Raw genomic sequence first — 16,540 nt, forward strand, 5'->3', positions numbered from 1 at the left:
GACACTGTTTACTTCATACCAAAAGATAAACTCACAAAACAGGTTTCAATGTAACTTTTACTATTCCTTTATTTAAAGTAACTTGCTCTCCAAAGACTGTTCTCAATAATCAACCACTTAAATGTGTCTAATGAAAAATAATTGGATACAAAATTTTAAATTTATGTAAACTATAAGTCTAAAAATAAGTTATAAATGTCTTAAGATATAAAAGCCTAAATAAGTTATGAGGTTCTAAGAAAATAATTTAAGATAGATAAACACAAATTATAAAGATGTAGAAATGATTTTAAAGATGAGAGATATTTCAGATTTCTTTCACTCTCTATACTATTGTTATACTAAGATTTCAAAAGTTCAAAGTTTTAACATTAATCAGAGAAGGTCTGATAAGCTGGTGGAGCACTGACTACTAAAGCTGGTGGAGCACTGACCACTAAAGCTGGTGGAGCACTGACCACTAAAGCTGGTGGAGCACTGACTACTATATGAGTAACAAGTTCAATATTTAAGTTTCCTCTAGTTGTTTTCTAAACATCGGGTTTAAGAGGCTTCTCACGGTGCTAGGAGTTCTAACAAACAGGAAAATCCTTGACTTAACTGAAAACTGATGGTATTGATGGATAGTCATTGCCCTAATCCTCGATCAGCCTTTGACTAATAATCCCAGCCTTCCTGGGCCCTGACAATCACATCCTAATTTCACCAGAAAGTAGCCACAGAAGAGAACAGATTGTCCCTTATCCTCAATAAAACACTAAGATATTAGACCAAAAGGAAACTCCATGGCAAAGGGAACAAAATGGCTACCTATAGAACCTGTTGGCATACCAAGATTATATGGCCTTAAAATTTTTATTCTTTCTGTGCTAACCAAACAGATATATATGACCAGGCCAGGCATCTTTTGACACATTAAAATTTTGCTTCCCCTCCTAGATAAAGAATGCTAAGACCTTATCAAGGATTAGACAGGGACACATAAGACAAGGTGTGATGCTGATGGATCCTGTCTCCATCTTGAGCCTGAAAGCCATCTTACAGTAAAGAGAAACTAGGTTCATTCCTGTTTATGATTAAACCTGTTTCTCAAGGATTGGGCTATGTCCCACCTGTAATCCTAACTACAAATGTTTCTGTATTGCCTGTTTCAGGAAATGGCAACTATGCCTTTGTTTCAAAAGGTTATTATGACCACCTTGTAATGAATATGTTGTTATGACCACCTTGTGACCACCTTGTTATGACCACCTTGTCTTTGTTTCAAGAGGTTGGTTTTTTGTTTTGTTTTGTTTTCCAGAGCTGAGGACCGAACCCAGAGCCTTGTGCTTGCTAGGCAAGCACTCTACCACTGAGCTAAACCCCCAACCCCTGTTTTTTTTTTTTTAATATAAAGTTATGCACTTTTTAAAAATATTTATTTATTTTTATGTATATGAGTACACTGTAGCTGTACAGATGGTTGTGAGCCATTATGTGGCCCCACTTACTCCGGCCCAAAGATTTACTTATTACTATATCTAAGTACACTGTAGCTGTCTTCAGACACACCAGAAGAGGGCATCAGATCTCAGTACGGATGGTTGTGAGCTACCATGTGGTTGCTGGGATTTGAACTCAGGACCTTTGGAAGAGCAGTCAGTGCTCTTAACACAGAGCCAAATCTCCAGCCCGTTTCAGGAGGTTGTTATGATCAACTTGTTATACTTAGGTTCTGTTTCTGTAACCCCACCTATTTGCTTGCCAAATCCCCCATTTGGAAACCCCCTAACTCCTGAACTATGAAAACCCTTATCTTCCCCCTGTCTAATGCTGCTCTCCTGATCTCTGCCTTTAGAGAGAGGCAGCCCATGTGTACAAGTCTTTAAAGGCTTGCTTTAATTTGGCCATGATGATCTGGTCAGTGGTGGTTTTCCTTGTCCCATCTGACAAACCTGCATTACCAAGGGGCAAAGCAGATGCTCAGAGTAAATAATGCTTAACAAAAGCCTGGGGAGGTGACAATTCTCAGGGAATCCCTAGGAGACTTGAAAGGCCCTAAGTTAGGAAAGGAAGGCATTGTACATGTGAATGAACCTAAGATTAGCTCTGAGTATCTCTCCTTGAAAGGTTGCTAGGTGTGGCAACTTGAGCTAAAAAGAAAGTAGAGACAGGTATTAATTCCAGTACTTGTGAGGCAGAGGCAGGCAGATCTCTGTGAGTTATAGACCAGCCTGTTCTACATAGCAAGTTCTAGACCAGCCAGGGCTACATAGTGAGACCCTGTGTGAATGTGCCATTACCTCCTAGTGGCAATCAAGAAGTCCCAGATCTGCACTCTGATAAGCCACAAATATTTAGGTATGGACTACCTTTAGGCTTCTGCTAGGCTCCCACCATGAAGGTCCCATGCCCTGGTATATGCACAGTTCTGCTGTGGGAAAAATTCAACAGGCATCCTGAAATGTGGTAAGCTATAAAGATGATCCTAGGAGAGGATGGTCTTCTGCCTCTCAGGTTGGAGAAATACTAGAAGCTTTGAACCTTCGTCTCACCTCAATTACAACGCGTGTGTATGCATGAAAAAAAAAATGATCTTTCTTTGCCCTGTACCCTTCAGCACATTGCTTCTAAAATGTATAGAACTTCCCTAAGTGACAGAGACTTTTATTATTCTCAACCAGTGCCTTTCAACCAGGCTAGAATTTACACTAATATGTGACTGTTGGTGGGGATACTCACAGGAACACCATGGAGCCTGGTCACCAGAAAGACTGCTTCGTGACTAGAGAGCTGGGATTCCAAGACACATCCTCTGTCTCTGGGGATCACTTATGGCCAGTGCTTGGGCATCAATCATGACTATGTAACAAAACTTCCATTAAGGGTCCTGAACAATAGGCTTTAGGGTAATTCCTCATGCCATTTGAATTGCAGGATGGTGGACCCACTGAGGACATGGGAGTTGGGAAGGCTGACCTCCATGGTTGCCCCCTTCCCCTTAGCGGCTCCTCAGTTGCACTACTGAGACCAAAAAGATACACCTAAAGTATTGTGTTCTGAGTTCTGAGTTTATTTAATTATCACAATTATCAAACCTACAGAAAGGGCATGAAACTCTTGGGTAGTGAGAGGTACAGGTAGCCCATGATTTGGAAGTGACATCTGAAATGGGGGCAGTGAGAGGGGAACTGAGCCTTTAACTCGCAGGATCTGATATGAATCCTTAGAATTGTACTAATTTCTTGGACACACAAGCCTCTCTGAAGCTGCAAAGGATCAAAAGCTCTAGAGAAACAGCCTTGTCACCTGGACTAGGGTCAGGTGCTCCTTCAGACAGATGTCCAGAGCCTGCAGGGAATCAGGCTCCTCTCTTAAATACTTGAAACCAGAGTAGTTGGTCTACTATAAATGAGAATTTTAAAATTCAATCCCCTCTTATTGCTCATGCAGATCTGAAATGATGACCAGATGGCTGGTACTCTGTAATTCTTAGATTGCTCTCATCAGTTGATGAATTAGATTTTTTTTTTCTCTTTTCCACCTCTCACATGAACATGTTCTTGTACAGGCTTCCTGCAAGCCCCCATCGACTGGGCTCTAATGCCAATATTTCAGGGATCCTCACAGCTGCCTTGAAGTCAAATTGGGTCAATAAGAAGCCTCAGGTTGAGAGTGGCTGTGCTTTCTTGAGCTCAGAGGGGCTGATGGGCAGCACTGACAAACAGGAAGGATGGGGAGGCCACTGTCCAGTATTCTCCTCACCCCCACTTCTCCTTCAAGTTACCAAAGGGTGCAAAGGTGTATTTTTTTTTTAATGATAACATATTGAATATGCTCTGTATGTCAGGTCCTTTAAGAAACAGCTTACACTGCCAGGCGGTGGTGACACTCGTCTTTAATCCCAGCACTTGGGAGGCAGAGGCAGGCAGATTTCTGAGTTCGAGGCCAGCCTGGTCTACCAAGTGAGTTCCAGGATAGCCAGGGCTATACAGAGAAACCCTGTCTCAAAAAACCAAAGAAAGAAAGAAAGAAAGAAAGAAAGAAAGAAAGAAAGAAAGAAAGAAAGAAAGAAAGAAGAAACAGCTTACACACACACACACTCACACTCAAACTCACATTCATACACACACACATTCTCACACACACATTCACATTCTTGCGCACAAGAGAGACTCATGGACTGGCGAGATGGCTCAGTGGTTAAGAGAGCCAACTGTTCTTCCGAAGGTCCCAGTTCAAATCCCAGCAACCACATGGTGGCTCACAACCATCCATAACGAAATCTGATGCCCTCTTCTGGAGTATCTGAGGACAGCTACAGTGTACTTACATATAATAAATAAATAAATCTTGAGAGAGAGAGAGAGAGAGAGAGAGAGAGAGAGAGAGAGAGAGAGAGAAAGAGACTCACACATACTCACATTCACACACACACACACTCACATTTACACACTCATATACATATGCACACACACACACACACACACACACTACTACTTATTGGTTGTCTGTCTAAGCTCTTCTTGCTGCAAATTAGTTTTGTCTGTAAAAGTTAAGATAGTGATAGCAACTACCCTCAAAGAGTGCCTGGTAATGCTTAGTAAATGTGAGCTATTTATCCCTGGCACAAGGTAGGATCTCAGAAAATGCTCGGGGAAGATAAAGCCATAGAGTCTGGCTATAATCAGTGTTCCATAATAACAAGTGCACAGGCACAAAATTCTGGAATCCAGGAGTCCTCAGCTCCAGGACAAATGTCTCAGTTCCCTGCCCAGAACCAAAAGGATCTGCCAGCAAACAGCTTTCCTTGCTTGCTTATGAACAACTGGTGCTGAATCCACACTCAAATGCTTGCTGTGGCTCTGTTAGGTGAGGCAGATCCCAGAATAAACCAAAGAAAGGGAGACAGGAAAATCACTTCCAGGAACAAGCAACTCCCAGTGACGATACTGACAGTAATAACGATTGCAGGCAAACTCCAGGGGTGAGACCTGTAGCTGTCTCAGTGCTGTTTGGCTGAATCCAAGTCCCCACCTGGCCCAGTGGGAAGACCTAAAAAGTCACAAGTGCCAGGCTGCAGCAGGTAGTCTGGCAATCTGCCTTTCAGTAAGCCTAGCCTATAACCCAAACAGCCCATATACCCTAATAATCTTCCCTTTGAGGCAAAAGGAAATCAGAGGTACAGCCTTCCCATCAAAGACCAAAAGTCCTTCCAACAGAAGGACAGAACTGGTTGGCTGAGATAGGGTCAACAACTATCTATATAAACTTGCCCTTGTTTTCAACATCCCCAAACAGTGCTCACCATGTCCACCTCTGGCTCTCAAGCAAGAAACACTGTACTAAACATTCTGTTTGTGCTCATCCCTGCTCCCTCATCAAAACTGCTATTGAAGGAGGAAGAAAGAACATCTGATAACCATGTAAGTTTTTCCTTCACATCCTAAGTTCCCTTCCTCAGGTAAGATCACCAGGAAAAGAAGGCTGCATGCTCAATGCACCCTCAGTAGTGTCCAGTTCCACAAGTGGACTAAAGATGTGTACAAGTGGGAATTTACCTCTGAAAACCCCAATCTCTAAACCAAGCGATACACTGGGTAGAGGATTTGAATCTACAATGTGCTTTAGCTGTAACAGCCTTTTCAGTGCTTTAAGAGAATTTTGTACAGAAGAGTCTACAAGGAGCTCTTGAGAAACTACAAGCTAGAAGGTGTTGTCAAAGGAGCATCAGTTTTCCATGTACGATGAGTGCTTCTCTCTAGTTCCCAGCTCTCAGAGCCCGCTCCTCACTTAGTCCTAGCTCCTCCTTACAAAGAATACATGTAGGGGCTCTTGAGCCACTAGCAGCAGTGCTACTGCCAGAAGACTAGGCTCAGCTCAAAGTCTGAAATACTAGTGCTGTCCTGCTTGTAGTGTGGACCAAGGGCTTGATGGGGACTACTGACCTAGCCAAAGGGACAGAAGTGGAAGTAGGATCCCAGAACATCAGCCTCCATTGACTCCACACACTTTCCAGTTTACAAGACTACCAGTAACTTGACATAAAGTCAGAGGACCATAGCCACATCTTCTACCTCCCAACTCCTGAGAGCCTCTCCATATTATTCCTCAAAGGCTGAATTCTGTTCTCAGAGAAGCTGAGAGAGGACAGGCAGAGTTGGACCTGCTGAATCCAATACCTCTGTTCTACCTCTGTTCTTAAACTTCCCTCTGCTGAAGCCATGAGCTCTCACTTGGCTTCTTTGGGGCTTCATCAGTCTTCTGCAGCAGCTCCTACCCACATGCAAGCCTAGCAAGAGTGATCCTGCTACTGGCACATCAACGCTATCCTGGCAGCACAGCAGCACCGGGGGCTGTGAGGACATGGTGATGAATATCAGCGAGGACCTGAGGAAGCTGTACGATGACTGCTGCCAGAACTTGCCATCCACTTTGCCACAACACAGAACACAAGCTGCCTGAACCTGAGAATAGTCTCAGCGTTGGCAGAGCAGGCTCAAGGACGGCTGGAGCTGGGAAGGAGAAGTGGGAAGACAGCAGATCAAGGCTCCAAGGCCCATGACATTTGACATCAGGTGAATAATGCAACAAGTCATCTAACCTTTTGAGCTCAGCATTTCCACTGGAAGGTAGAGTCTAATAGTTCCTGAACAACATGGTGTACATGAGGAACTTAGCAGTGGGTCTGATTACAGTAAACATCTCACAACTGCAGGTCATTGTCATTATCACTTGAAACCCTGGACTCAGGGTCATAAAGGAGTTAGAAAGTTGTTCCCTCTGAAGATGCCTCAGTTACAATCAGGCAAGGACCAGCCCCTTTTTTTCTTGGCACAGGTTCCTTTAACAGAACATTTGGGCCCAGCACCAGTGATCAGGACTCTCCCATGAACACTATTTCAGCAGCATTGAGCCAAGCAGCAGCCCAAAATAGCATTTGCAGAGCAAGGCACATGTCACTGCCTCTCCTATGCTTCACAAAGTTTTCCATCACTTGCTCAGAAAGCACGGCCACCCACCACAGACCTCCCTCCCAGGGCACTGATAACACCACACACTGCTCTGCTGGAGAATGAGGTTCCCAAACCCCACTGCATTGCAGCTACCACTGTGATGGTCATCATGAGAATGCCTGCTCCCAACCTTCAAGAACAAAGGCATTTGTGGTTTTAAGTCAGTGTTTCTAAGGAGCAGAGCAAGTCCGGTACCTGGTTGAAGGGTCTGCCACTCTTGAGTTGGGTGGAACACCTCCAGGACCTCGGTGTCTAGCTCCTCCTCTTCCCTGGTCTCCTTTGTATCTGATTCCTGGTGGATGCTCTTCTCTGGGTTGGTGAGTGCAAAATTATTCTGAAAAGAGAAAATAGTGCGTGACCCACCACTCCAAGAAGGCAAGAAGAAAGAACCAGCTTGAGGTGATACACCCTCCCTGTATGCCCCTCCTTATCCTCAGACACGTTTCAACACCTGCAATTCCTCTCACAAGGTCAGCCTCAGAACCAGCACATGAAGCAAAATGGTTAAGTGAACACAGCATATTTTCGGGTATATACGGTATTTTTGTACATGTACAGGACCACCACCAGAAGATTCCATATTCTCTTGAAGGGGTTAAAGAAAATACTAGGGAGAGGGTTAGCACTGTTTTTACTTTCTGTTTAACTGCCTGAAGTAAATATGCTGGTGGCTGAGTTCTAATTGATTCCCAAGTAGTCTGGCAAATTCCCTGAAGATCAATAGGGCATAAATGTTCTGAAACATTCCAAACCATGGAGTAAAAGTTACAAGTGAAAATGTGGGATTCCAACTGGGCTGAGGCAAGAACATATCCCAGCTGGAAACTGCTCGCCAAACTTGCTTCTCCCTACACCAGAGACACCAAAGACAGGAGGATGGAATCCACTCTGAGCTTAGGAGGCTGGGAACATGAACACCAAGTGTTGTTCATTGTTTTCTTCCTGGTCTCCCTATTGTTTAATGTTTATTTTTATTTTATGTGTATAAGATCCTGGGGAAGTTGCCTTTGGAATAGTAGGAGGAGCCATACCAGCACAGGAACACAGGAGGCGACCCCAGCCACCCCACTCCCCTTCATTACTCTTCATCCACTTCCCAACTCCTACCCTAGTAGTGTATTTCTTAGAGACACATCTGCGCTCCCTCACTTTGATTTCTCAACAATTCTAACCTTGCCTGGGTAGTGTAACATGCAGGTACTCCCTCGAGTACTAGCCCAGCACTAGAAAGGAACTCTCGCCTGCCTGGGTCCCTTAGTGTCTCATCTTTAATTAGCTGTCAGAGGAAGGGTTAAGGTGCTAAGGTGCTGCTGATGACAATACAGAGCCTCTCCAAGAACTCTCACATTTAACAAGAAATAAAAGCATGAAATTTAGGTGGCAGAATTTCACACCTTGTTAAGAGCCAGAAAAGAAAATATCTTAGGCAAAAGACTGCTCTTAAGTCATTTCACAAATTAATGAGAACACTGACTACGGCACAGAGGTAAAGAACTGGAGCTCTCTGACATATAACACAAGTTCAAATCCCATCATTTGTGTGACTCTGGGCAAGTTATTTAACTTTTGAAGGATAGGTCTTTAGTTCATATACTATAAGCCACTAGCTCTGAGAACATGGTACCTGTCACCACCACCACTGCTGCCACCATTATCATCATCATCATCACCACCTTACTTATAAAAGCAGTCTACGCTTCTAGGTCAGAGAAGTCTGTGCTATAACTTAGAGGAACTACACAGTACAGCTTCACTCAGAACAGGTTGAGGGGAGATCACTCTGTGCCCCAGGAGTTCAGCCTAGCTCAAATCTCTCTTAGCTATTCAATTTTAAGTCCGCATAAAGATTAATACAAAAGGCAGGAGTTAGGGGTAGAGAGATGGCTCAGTGGTGAAAAGCACTGCCTGCTCTTCCAGAGGACCCTGTTTCAATTCCCAGCACCCACACGGCACCTCACAACCATCCGTAACTCCAGGGAATCCAGAGCCTGCTTCTGGCTTCCACGGACACTACAAACACATTGTGCATAGAAATACATGCAGGCAAAGCATTCACATACATAAAATTAATAAAAATGTTTTTAAAGAAAAGAAAAATGACTGTGTGTAATGATGAGTGTGATCCACAGTGCACAGCACTTGAGAGCTGATGGATGTGACCCACAGTGCACATCTGTAAGCATAGCATAGCACTTGAAAGCTCAAGTGACAGCAAGAGGGTCAGGAGAGCTCAAGTCTAGCCTCAGTTATATAAGCAACTGTAAGGCCAGCCTACACTATATAAGAGCCTGCCAATGGGAAAAGGAAGAATGGTAAGGAGAGAGAAAGAGGAATAGAGAGAAGGAGAAATAAGAGAGAAGAGGGGAGGGGAGGGGAGGAGAGAGAATATGAATTAAGAACAAAATAGCAGATGTGTTTGTGAGACTACAGAGGAGAACTTGTCAGGAGGATGTGACCATCCAGGATTTCCAACTACCAAGTCTCTTGAGGCAGGTACTGGGTCCATCCTTTAATAACTGTATGTCCAAGACCTAGCACAGAAGACTTAGTTCATAACAGCTGAATGAGTGTGTGTGTCTGTGTGAGTGAGTGAGTGAGTGAGTGAATGAATGAATCATACTTCATAGACAGGTGTGACTTTGGGGCTTTTGACAACCCCTAATCCCTGAGTCTTCTGCAGACAGGTAGCAATATCATATTTAAGAATAAAGACAGCAGAGCGTGGTGGCGCACACCTTTAATCCCAGCACTCGGGAGGCGGAAGCAGGCGGATTTCTGAGTTGGAGGCCAGCCTAGTCTACAGAGTGAATTCCAAGACAGCCAGAGATATGCAGGGAAAACCCTGTCTCAAAAAAAAAAAAAGAATAAAGACTACTTTATCTGCTAAGTATCCAGAACCTATGACTGCTAGGACAAAGCCATGCTGGCCAGCCCCTGGCCAAAAGGGCTAGACCACAGGATTAGAACAATATTAATAAACATTTCCTTAGAACTGTGTAGATCGACTGCCTCCAGGAGCCAGGCAGAAATAGGTGAAGATGAGTGAAGTGGGCCAGGTGAACACAACAGGGAGCACTGAGTCTGTGGGGAACTTCGAGGTCAGGAAACTGCTAATTAAGGTCCAAGTCTACCATTGACTGGGTAGCCTTCTGGGACCCAGTGAATAGTGGGGAACTTCCTTGTTAACAGAGTTTCTCCTTCTCTGACCTTGTCTGGGATTTTCTAAGCTCCCACACTGGTCTCTACCTGAAGAAAGGCACACAGGATCAATTTCCTTTCTTCTGACAAGACCTGTTCAGTCAGCACCTGAGACTCCTGAAATGCTTCACCAGGCTAATGAGTTATGCCAGGAACCCTAAGGCCTCAGCCAGTGACCTTTGCCTATCCTAGTCCCTACCCTCAGTCCCCTAACTTTATAACTTCAATCACCCTAAGTAAAGTTGATCTGCCTACTGACAAGCAGCCCCAGTGTGATCATTCACCATACGAACTGTTTGACATCTCCCATTGCCCTTTTAGACCAAATCAGCCAATCCTTGAGAGCAGGGAGACCCATACTTTGCTAAGGAAACTGCCACTCTGCTGCACATGCCTGCTACATAACTTGAACACAAACAGAAATCTGGGTTTTTACGTGAACTGTTCTCATTTTTACACTACTAAGAAGACCAAACTAAACACCTAAGCTTTAAATTGCAACTTTGCTTTAGTGTATCAAGAAGTAAGTCCAGGATGTGTGACAGCAGGAGAGTAAGTCTCATAACCTAGTGTCTTAGTCAGGGTTTTACTGCTGTGAACAGACACCATGACCAAAGCAACTCTTATAAGGACAACATTTAATTGGGGCCAGCTTTACAGGTTCAGAGGTTCAGTCAATTATCGTCAAGTGAGGAACATGGCAGCATTCAGGCAGGCATGGTATAGGAGGAGAAGAGAGTTCTACATCTTCATCTAAAGGTTGCTAGAAGAAGACTGGCTTTCCGACAGCTGAGATGAGGGTCTTAAAGCCCATGTCCTCGGACACACTTCCTCTGACAAGGCCACACCTCCTAATAGTGCCACTACCTGGTCTAAACATACACAAACCATCACATTCCATTCCCTGGCTCCTATATGCTTTTCAAGCACATGAGCCTATGGGGGCCATATCTAAACATACTATAATGCAAAATACATTTAGTCCAACTTCCAAAGTCCCCATAACCTATAGCAGTCTCAACAATGTTAAAAGTCTAAAATTCAAATTCTCTTCTAAGATTCATTCAATGACTTAACTGTAATCCTCAAAGCAAGACAGGAAACCAGCTGGGCAAACTCCAAATTCTACATCTCCATGTCTGATGTGAAATGGTCTTCAGATCTCCACTCCTTTATCATCTTTGTTGACTGCAACAAACTGCTTTCTCCTGGGCTGGTTCCACTCCCTGTTATCAGCTTTCCTCTGCAGGTATCCCACGGCTCTGGCATCTTTAATATCTTGGGGTCTCCAAGACAACTTCAGCTCTTTGTTCCAATGTCTGGGATCTACACATGATCTTCTGGGCTCCTTCAAAGGGCTTGGGCCACTTCTCCAGTTCTGCCCTCTGTAGCCTTCTAGGCTCTGATTGATTCCAGGCTCTGATTGATTCCACTCCACTATGGCTGCTGTTCTTGGTGATCATCCCATGGTACTGATATCTCCAATATAGTGGTGGGGTCTTCTGCTGTAACTAGGCTTCACCAATAGCCTCTCATAGGCTCTCTTCATGGTGCCAAGCCTAAACTTCTTTGCACAACCACTTCAGTCCTGGGCCATCAACTACAACTGAGGTTGCACCTTCACCAATGACCTTCCCTGGCCTCTTGCAGTGCCAGGCCTCAGCTGCTCTCCGTGACCCCTTCATACCTTCAAAACTAGTACCACCTGGGTGATTCTTACAAGTTACCAAGTTTAGCTGCAGCATGAGGTACAACCTTGGCTATCTCTGTGCTCTCAGAAAACACTTCCCAGAAGATTTCACCTCAGTGATGCTGGTCTCTTCTTAATCACTGCTAATTTCTTAGCTCCAGCTAACCAGCATCAATTGTCCCAGTAGTCCCTTCTATTCTTGACTCTAAAGCCAGAGCCACATGGCCAACGCTGTGGAGCTCTGCTGCTTTGCCAAGTTGGAGCTTTATTACATTATCACCAGCCTTCTGTTTTCCAGCTCCCTTAGTGCCTATGCTTGGCTGTCCTGGAACTTGCTTTGGTGATTGACCTTGAACTCAGAGATCTGCACATCTCTGTCTCCTGGGATTAAACATGTGTACTACCATGCCTGGACTTAGCTTTTCTTCAGCCAGAACTTCCTTTGCCCCAGACTGGCCTTGAACTCAGAGATCTGCTTGGCTTTGTCACCTGGGATTAAAGGTGTGTACCACCATGCCTGGTCCTAAACTTAGCTGGGTGAAATCTTGCACTAAAATCCCATTTCTTTAATCTGTTAACTCCTAAAATACAGGATTCAGCTTCATTCTACTTCCTGTAGCCCCGTTAATACTTGAACCATATATTTTATATTTTTCCTCTCTCAGCTTGCTTGTTTTCATTAAAATGTTCTTCATAAGAGTAAACTTTAGTAACCACACAACAGAATTTATACCAGGCTGTTTTGAGACTTCCTTTATCAAAGCAAATAATCTAAATCTCCTCACCTTAGCCTCAGGCAGACTATTCAAACAAGCGCAAAACACAGCCACATTCTTCACCAAAATATCACAAAAACAGTGTCTAGGCCACATGCTGATAGTGTTCTCTACTGAAAGCGCTTGGGCCAGATCTGCACAATTTAAATCACTCTCAGCAACCAAGTCTTCCATATTCCTACTAGGATGGCCCATTAAGCCCTACTTAAAGCATTCCATTGCTTTCCAAATCAGGGAGTTCCAAAATCCACATTCTTCCCAATACAAGCATGGTCAGGCCTATCACAGCAGTCCCTGGTACCAACATCTGTCTTAGTCAGGGTTTTACTGCTGTGAACAGACACCATGACCAAGGCAACTCTTATAAGGACAACATTTAATTGAGGCTGGCTTACAGGTTCAGAGGTTCAGTCCATTATCATCAAGGTGGGAACATGGCAGCATACAGGCAGGCATGGTGCAGGAGTAGCTGAGAATTCTACATCTTTAGCAGAAGGTTGCTAGGAGAAGACTGGCTTCCAGGCAGCTGAGATGAGGGTCTTAAAGCCCATTCCCACAATGACATGCCTACTCCAACTAGGCTACACCTATTCCAGCAAGGCCATATCCCCAAATAGTGCTACTCCCTGGGCCAAGCACATAAAAACCATCACACCTAGAGAAGCAAGAAGTCCTTTACTGTATGGCAGATTTTTCTTGGGGAGATGCAACACAAAGGTCTACTAGTGCCAGAAAAGGAACCCAGGACAGACCAAAGTAATTACAGCACCAAAGTCCAATTGGTGACCCAATAAAAATGTTAATAAGGTTACTAACAGAAATAAAGGAGAAATTACTTACAAGGAGCAGGGTTAACTCAGAAGCAGCTTTGTCACCAGAAAGCCCACACTGACAACCCTGGCATTTTGTCCTTAAGCCTGGATGCAGCTCCACGTCCCAGGGTCTTCCTGCAGTGTGGCTGCTTCTTCTCTACCCACACGCACCACCCCTGCAGTGTGTACTCCCTTGTACACTTGCAAGGTTCCCCAAGAACATTCCAAGTGTTTGTACTTCCTGGATGTGTGACCTTTTGTTTGCCTCCTGCCTACCACACCTTCCACTCTACAGGCAAATGCTGCAACTTGGAGGAAATGGTGTAATTTGGAAGAACATGCCATTTAATGCTCTTCAAAACCCAGACAGGGCTAGGAGAGTTCATGCTGATGACTGGGGAGACAGGAAAAGCTTCTTTTTCTGGATTTCATTAACAAAGGTAACAGATCAGGTCCATCCAACAACAAAGCTGCTGCAGGTACCTGACATGGTTTCCTCCATAATAACAGACCAAAACCTAGAAAACAATCGCGTTTGCATAGTATTTGAAGCACAGCACTTGGGTGTGGTAGGGATGTGGCAGAGACATCATAAAGAATACAGATCAATCGTGGTGTGGTGGTTTGAACATGCTTGGCCCAGGGAATGGCACTATTAGAAGGTGTGGCCTTGTCAGAGGAAGTGTGTCACTGTGGGCGTGTGCTTTAAGACCTTCCTAGTTGCCTGAAAGCCAGTCTTCCCCAGCAGCCTTCAGATGAAGAGGTAGACCTCTCAGCTACTCCTGCGCCATGCCTGCCTGAATGGTACCATGATCCAACCTTGATAATGGACTAAACCTCTGAACCTGTAAGCCAGCCCCAATTAAATATTCACCTTATAAGACTTTCCTTGGTCCTGGTGTCTATTCACAGCACTAATACCCTAACTAAGACACATGGTCTTAATAAGAAGGGAACAAAGTTTACACAGTTCACTTAAAATCAACTTGAACTCCTTGGTGGAGAAAGAGCTATCAGGAGGCCCTAACAGTTCTCCCTCAGGCCATTGACACCAGAAGCATTCCCTGCTGGAAAAGCCTGTGGCTCTCACAGGTCCTGAGCCCAGTCTCAGGAGCTAGCACTGAGCTAGCACTAAGAAAGCTCCTGTACTTCCCTCACACAGGCTTTCCCCAGTTAGGATCCTGAGAAGCAGCTGGACAGCCACCCCAGCATTGAGCAAGGTAGCTAGTGAAGCTCCTAAGGGAACAGATCAGTGGTCCTATCCATCATCCTGTAGCCAAGAAGCAACCAGGCTGAGCATTCTCAGAATCTCTGCCAACTGGAGGCCCTGAGAAGTACACAGAACCTACCTTAGGCAGATGGTCCTTTGAAACACTGCCCGTAATACAACCTTTGGTCACACACAAATACCCCTCTGGGTCCACTAGTGCAACCCAGCCCCTGTGGAGTGCTCAGACACATGGCCCTTGCAAATAGACAGGAATCATGGCTCTGCTGCGGTGCTTTATATGTGCTGGCCCTCTCGAGTAGCCAAATCCTCATATGACCTGTAGAAACTAACAGGGATCCCACACCCACAAACAAATATACTACACCCAGAGCTGCTAGCAAATCCACCTAAGAGAACATAGGCACAACCCAACAACCCCTGCTGCAGCTGAGGCTATGAGCATGCCACAGACATCATCTACATGCATTATAGCTGAAGAAGCTACATGTTCTCAAGTACTCATTTAGAACCAAAGGCAACGCAACCTATCCTGTTGAATTAAATTCCTCAGTTAAAATATACCAACAGGTTGAATGGAGTAAAAAATGAGACTGCTGCCTACAAGAAACTCATTCCACCAGTAACATAACATGGACATAGACTGAACTTGGAGATATGGAGGAAAAATATCATGCAAACAGGAAGAAAAAGGAGCAAGAGTAGCTGCACAGGTGTTAGATAAAATAAAGCAAGCACTTTAAAACACAAATAAGGTCATCATATAATAATAAATGGACCAATTCAGCAAGATGAAATAGCATGTATAAATGTATATAGACCCAATGCTGGAACATCCAATTGTACAAAGCAGGCTCTCATGCATAATCATAGGGACTTAACACCCACTTTCATAAAAGGAAAGATAATAGGCAATCAAGGAAAAAATACTGGAGTTGAATTATACTATAGGCCAATTTAACAGATAATTACAGGACACTTCATCTAACAGTTTCAGTATATACACTTTTCTTCTCAGAACATGGAATTTTTTTCTGGATAGATTATATGTTAGACGACAAGTCTTTTAAAAAAAAAAAAAAAAGGTTATAAGAACTACACCTGAAAAGACCTGTATTTTTTTTTTTCTGCTCACAATTGAATAAAACAAGAACTCTATAGAGGGACTTTAGAAATGGTATAAAGGGGTCACACCAATGTAGCTCAGCAGGCAAAGGCACGTGCACCAGGCCTGACTACTTTATATTCAATCCCTCGAACTCACATGGTGGGAAGAAAGAACTGACTCCCACAAGTCACTGTAGGCTCACACCATGCGAAGCACACACACACACACACACACACACACACACACCTACATACAATAAATACGATAAAAAATTTAGAAGAACTTCTACAAATACATGGGAGGAAATTAATATTATTCTAAATAAACAGCAGGTCAATGACGATGTTTTAAATCAAATTTTCTTGATCCAAATGTAACACTAAGCACCTGTAGAGCAGCACTTAGAAGTCAGAGTCAGGAGATCAGCACATCAAGATCTTCCTCAACTACACAGTGATGTCAAGGCTGCTCCAGAACTATCTCCAAAACTAAATAAACAACAAAACTTCTTGAAACAAATGAGAATCAAACCATGGCGTATCCAAACCTTTGTGATATACTAAGAGGGAAGTTTACAGCAACCTTAAAAAGAAAGAAAGAAAGAAAGAAAGAAAGAAAGAAAGAAAGAAAGAAGAGAAGAGAGAAGAGAAGAGAAGAGAAGAGAAGAGAAGAGAAGAGAAGAGAAGAGAAGAGAAGAGAAGAGAAGAGAAGAGAAAGGCTGGGTGTGGTGGCG

General features: G+C 44.0%; 1 protein-coding gene across 3 annotated transcripts in view; it reads right to left on the minus strand.

The window, feature by feature from the left end:
* The window catches only part of Sil1 (SIL1 nucleotide exchange factor), a 240,190-nt gene that overhangs the window by 148,168 nt on the left and 75,482 nt on the right, over positions 1-16,540 (minus strand). For all 3 annotated transcript variants that reach the window (XM_021150502.1, XM_021150503.2, XM_021150504.2), the window contains one exon: positions 7,191-7,329. In XM_021150502.1, the coding sequence (XP_021006161.1) occupies positions 7,191-7,329 (139 nt within the window). The remainder of the gene's footprint in view (positions 1-7,190; positions 7,330-16,540) is intronic.

This window comes from Mus caroli, chromosome 18 (assembly GCF_900094665.2).
Source record: "Mus caroli chromosome 18, CAROLI_EIJ_v1.1, whole genome shotgun sequence".
In the NCBI taxonomy this organism is placed as follows: domain Eukaryota; kingdom Metazoa; phylum Chordata; class Mammalia; order Rodentia; family Muridae; genus Mus; species Mus caroli.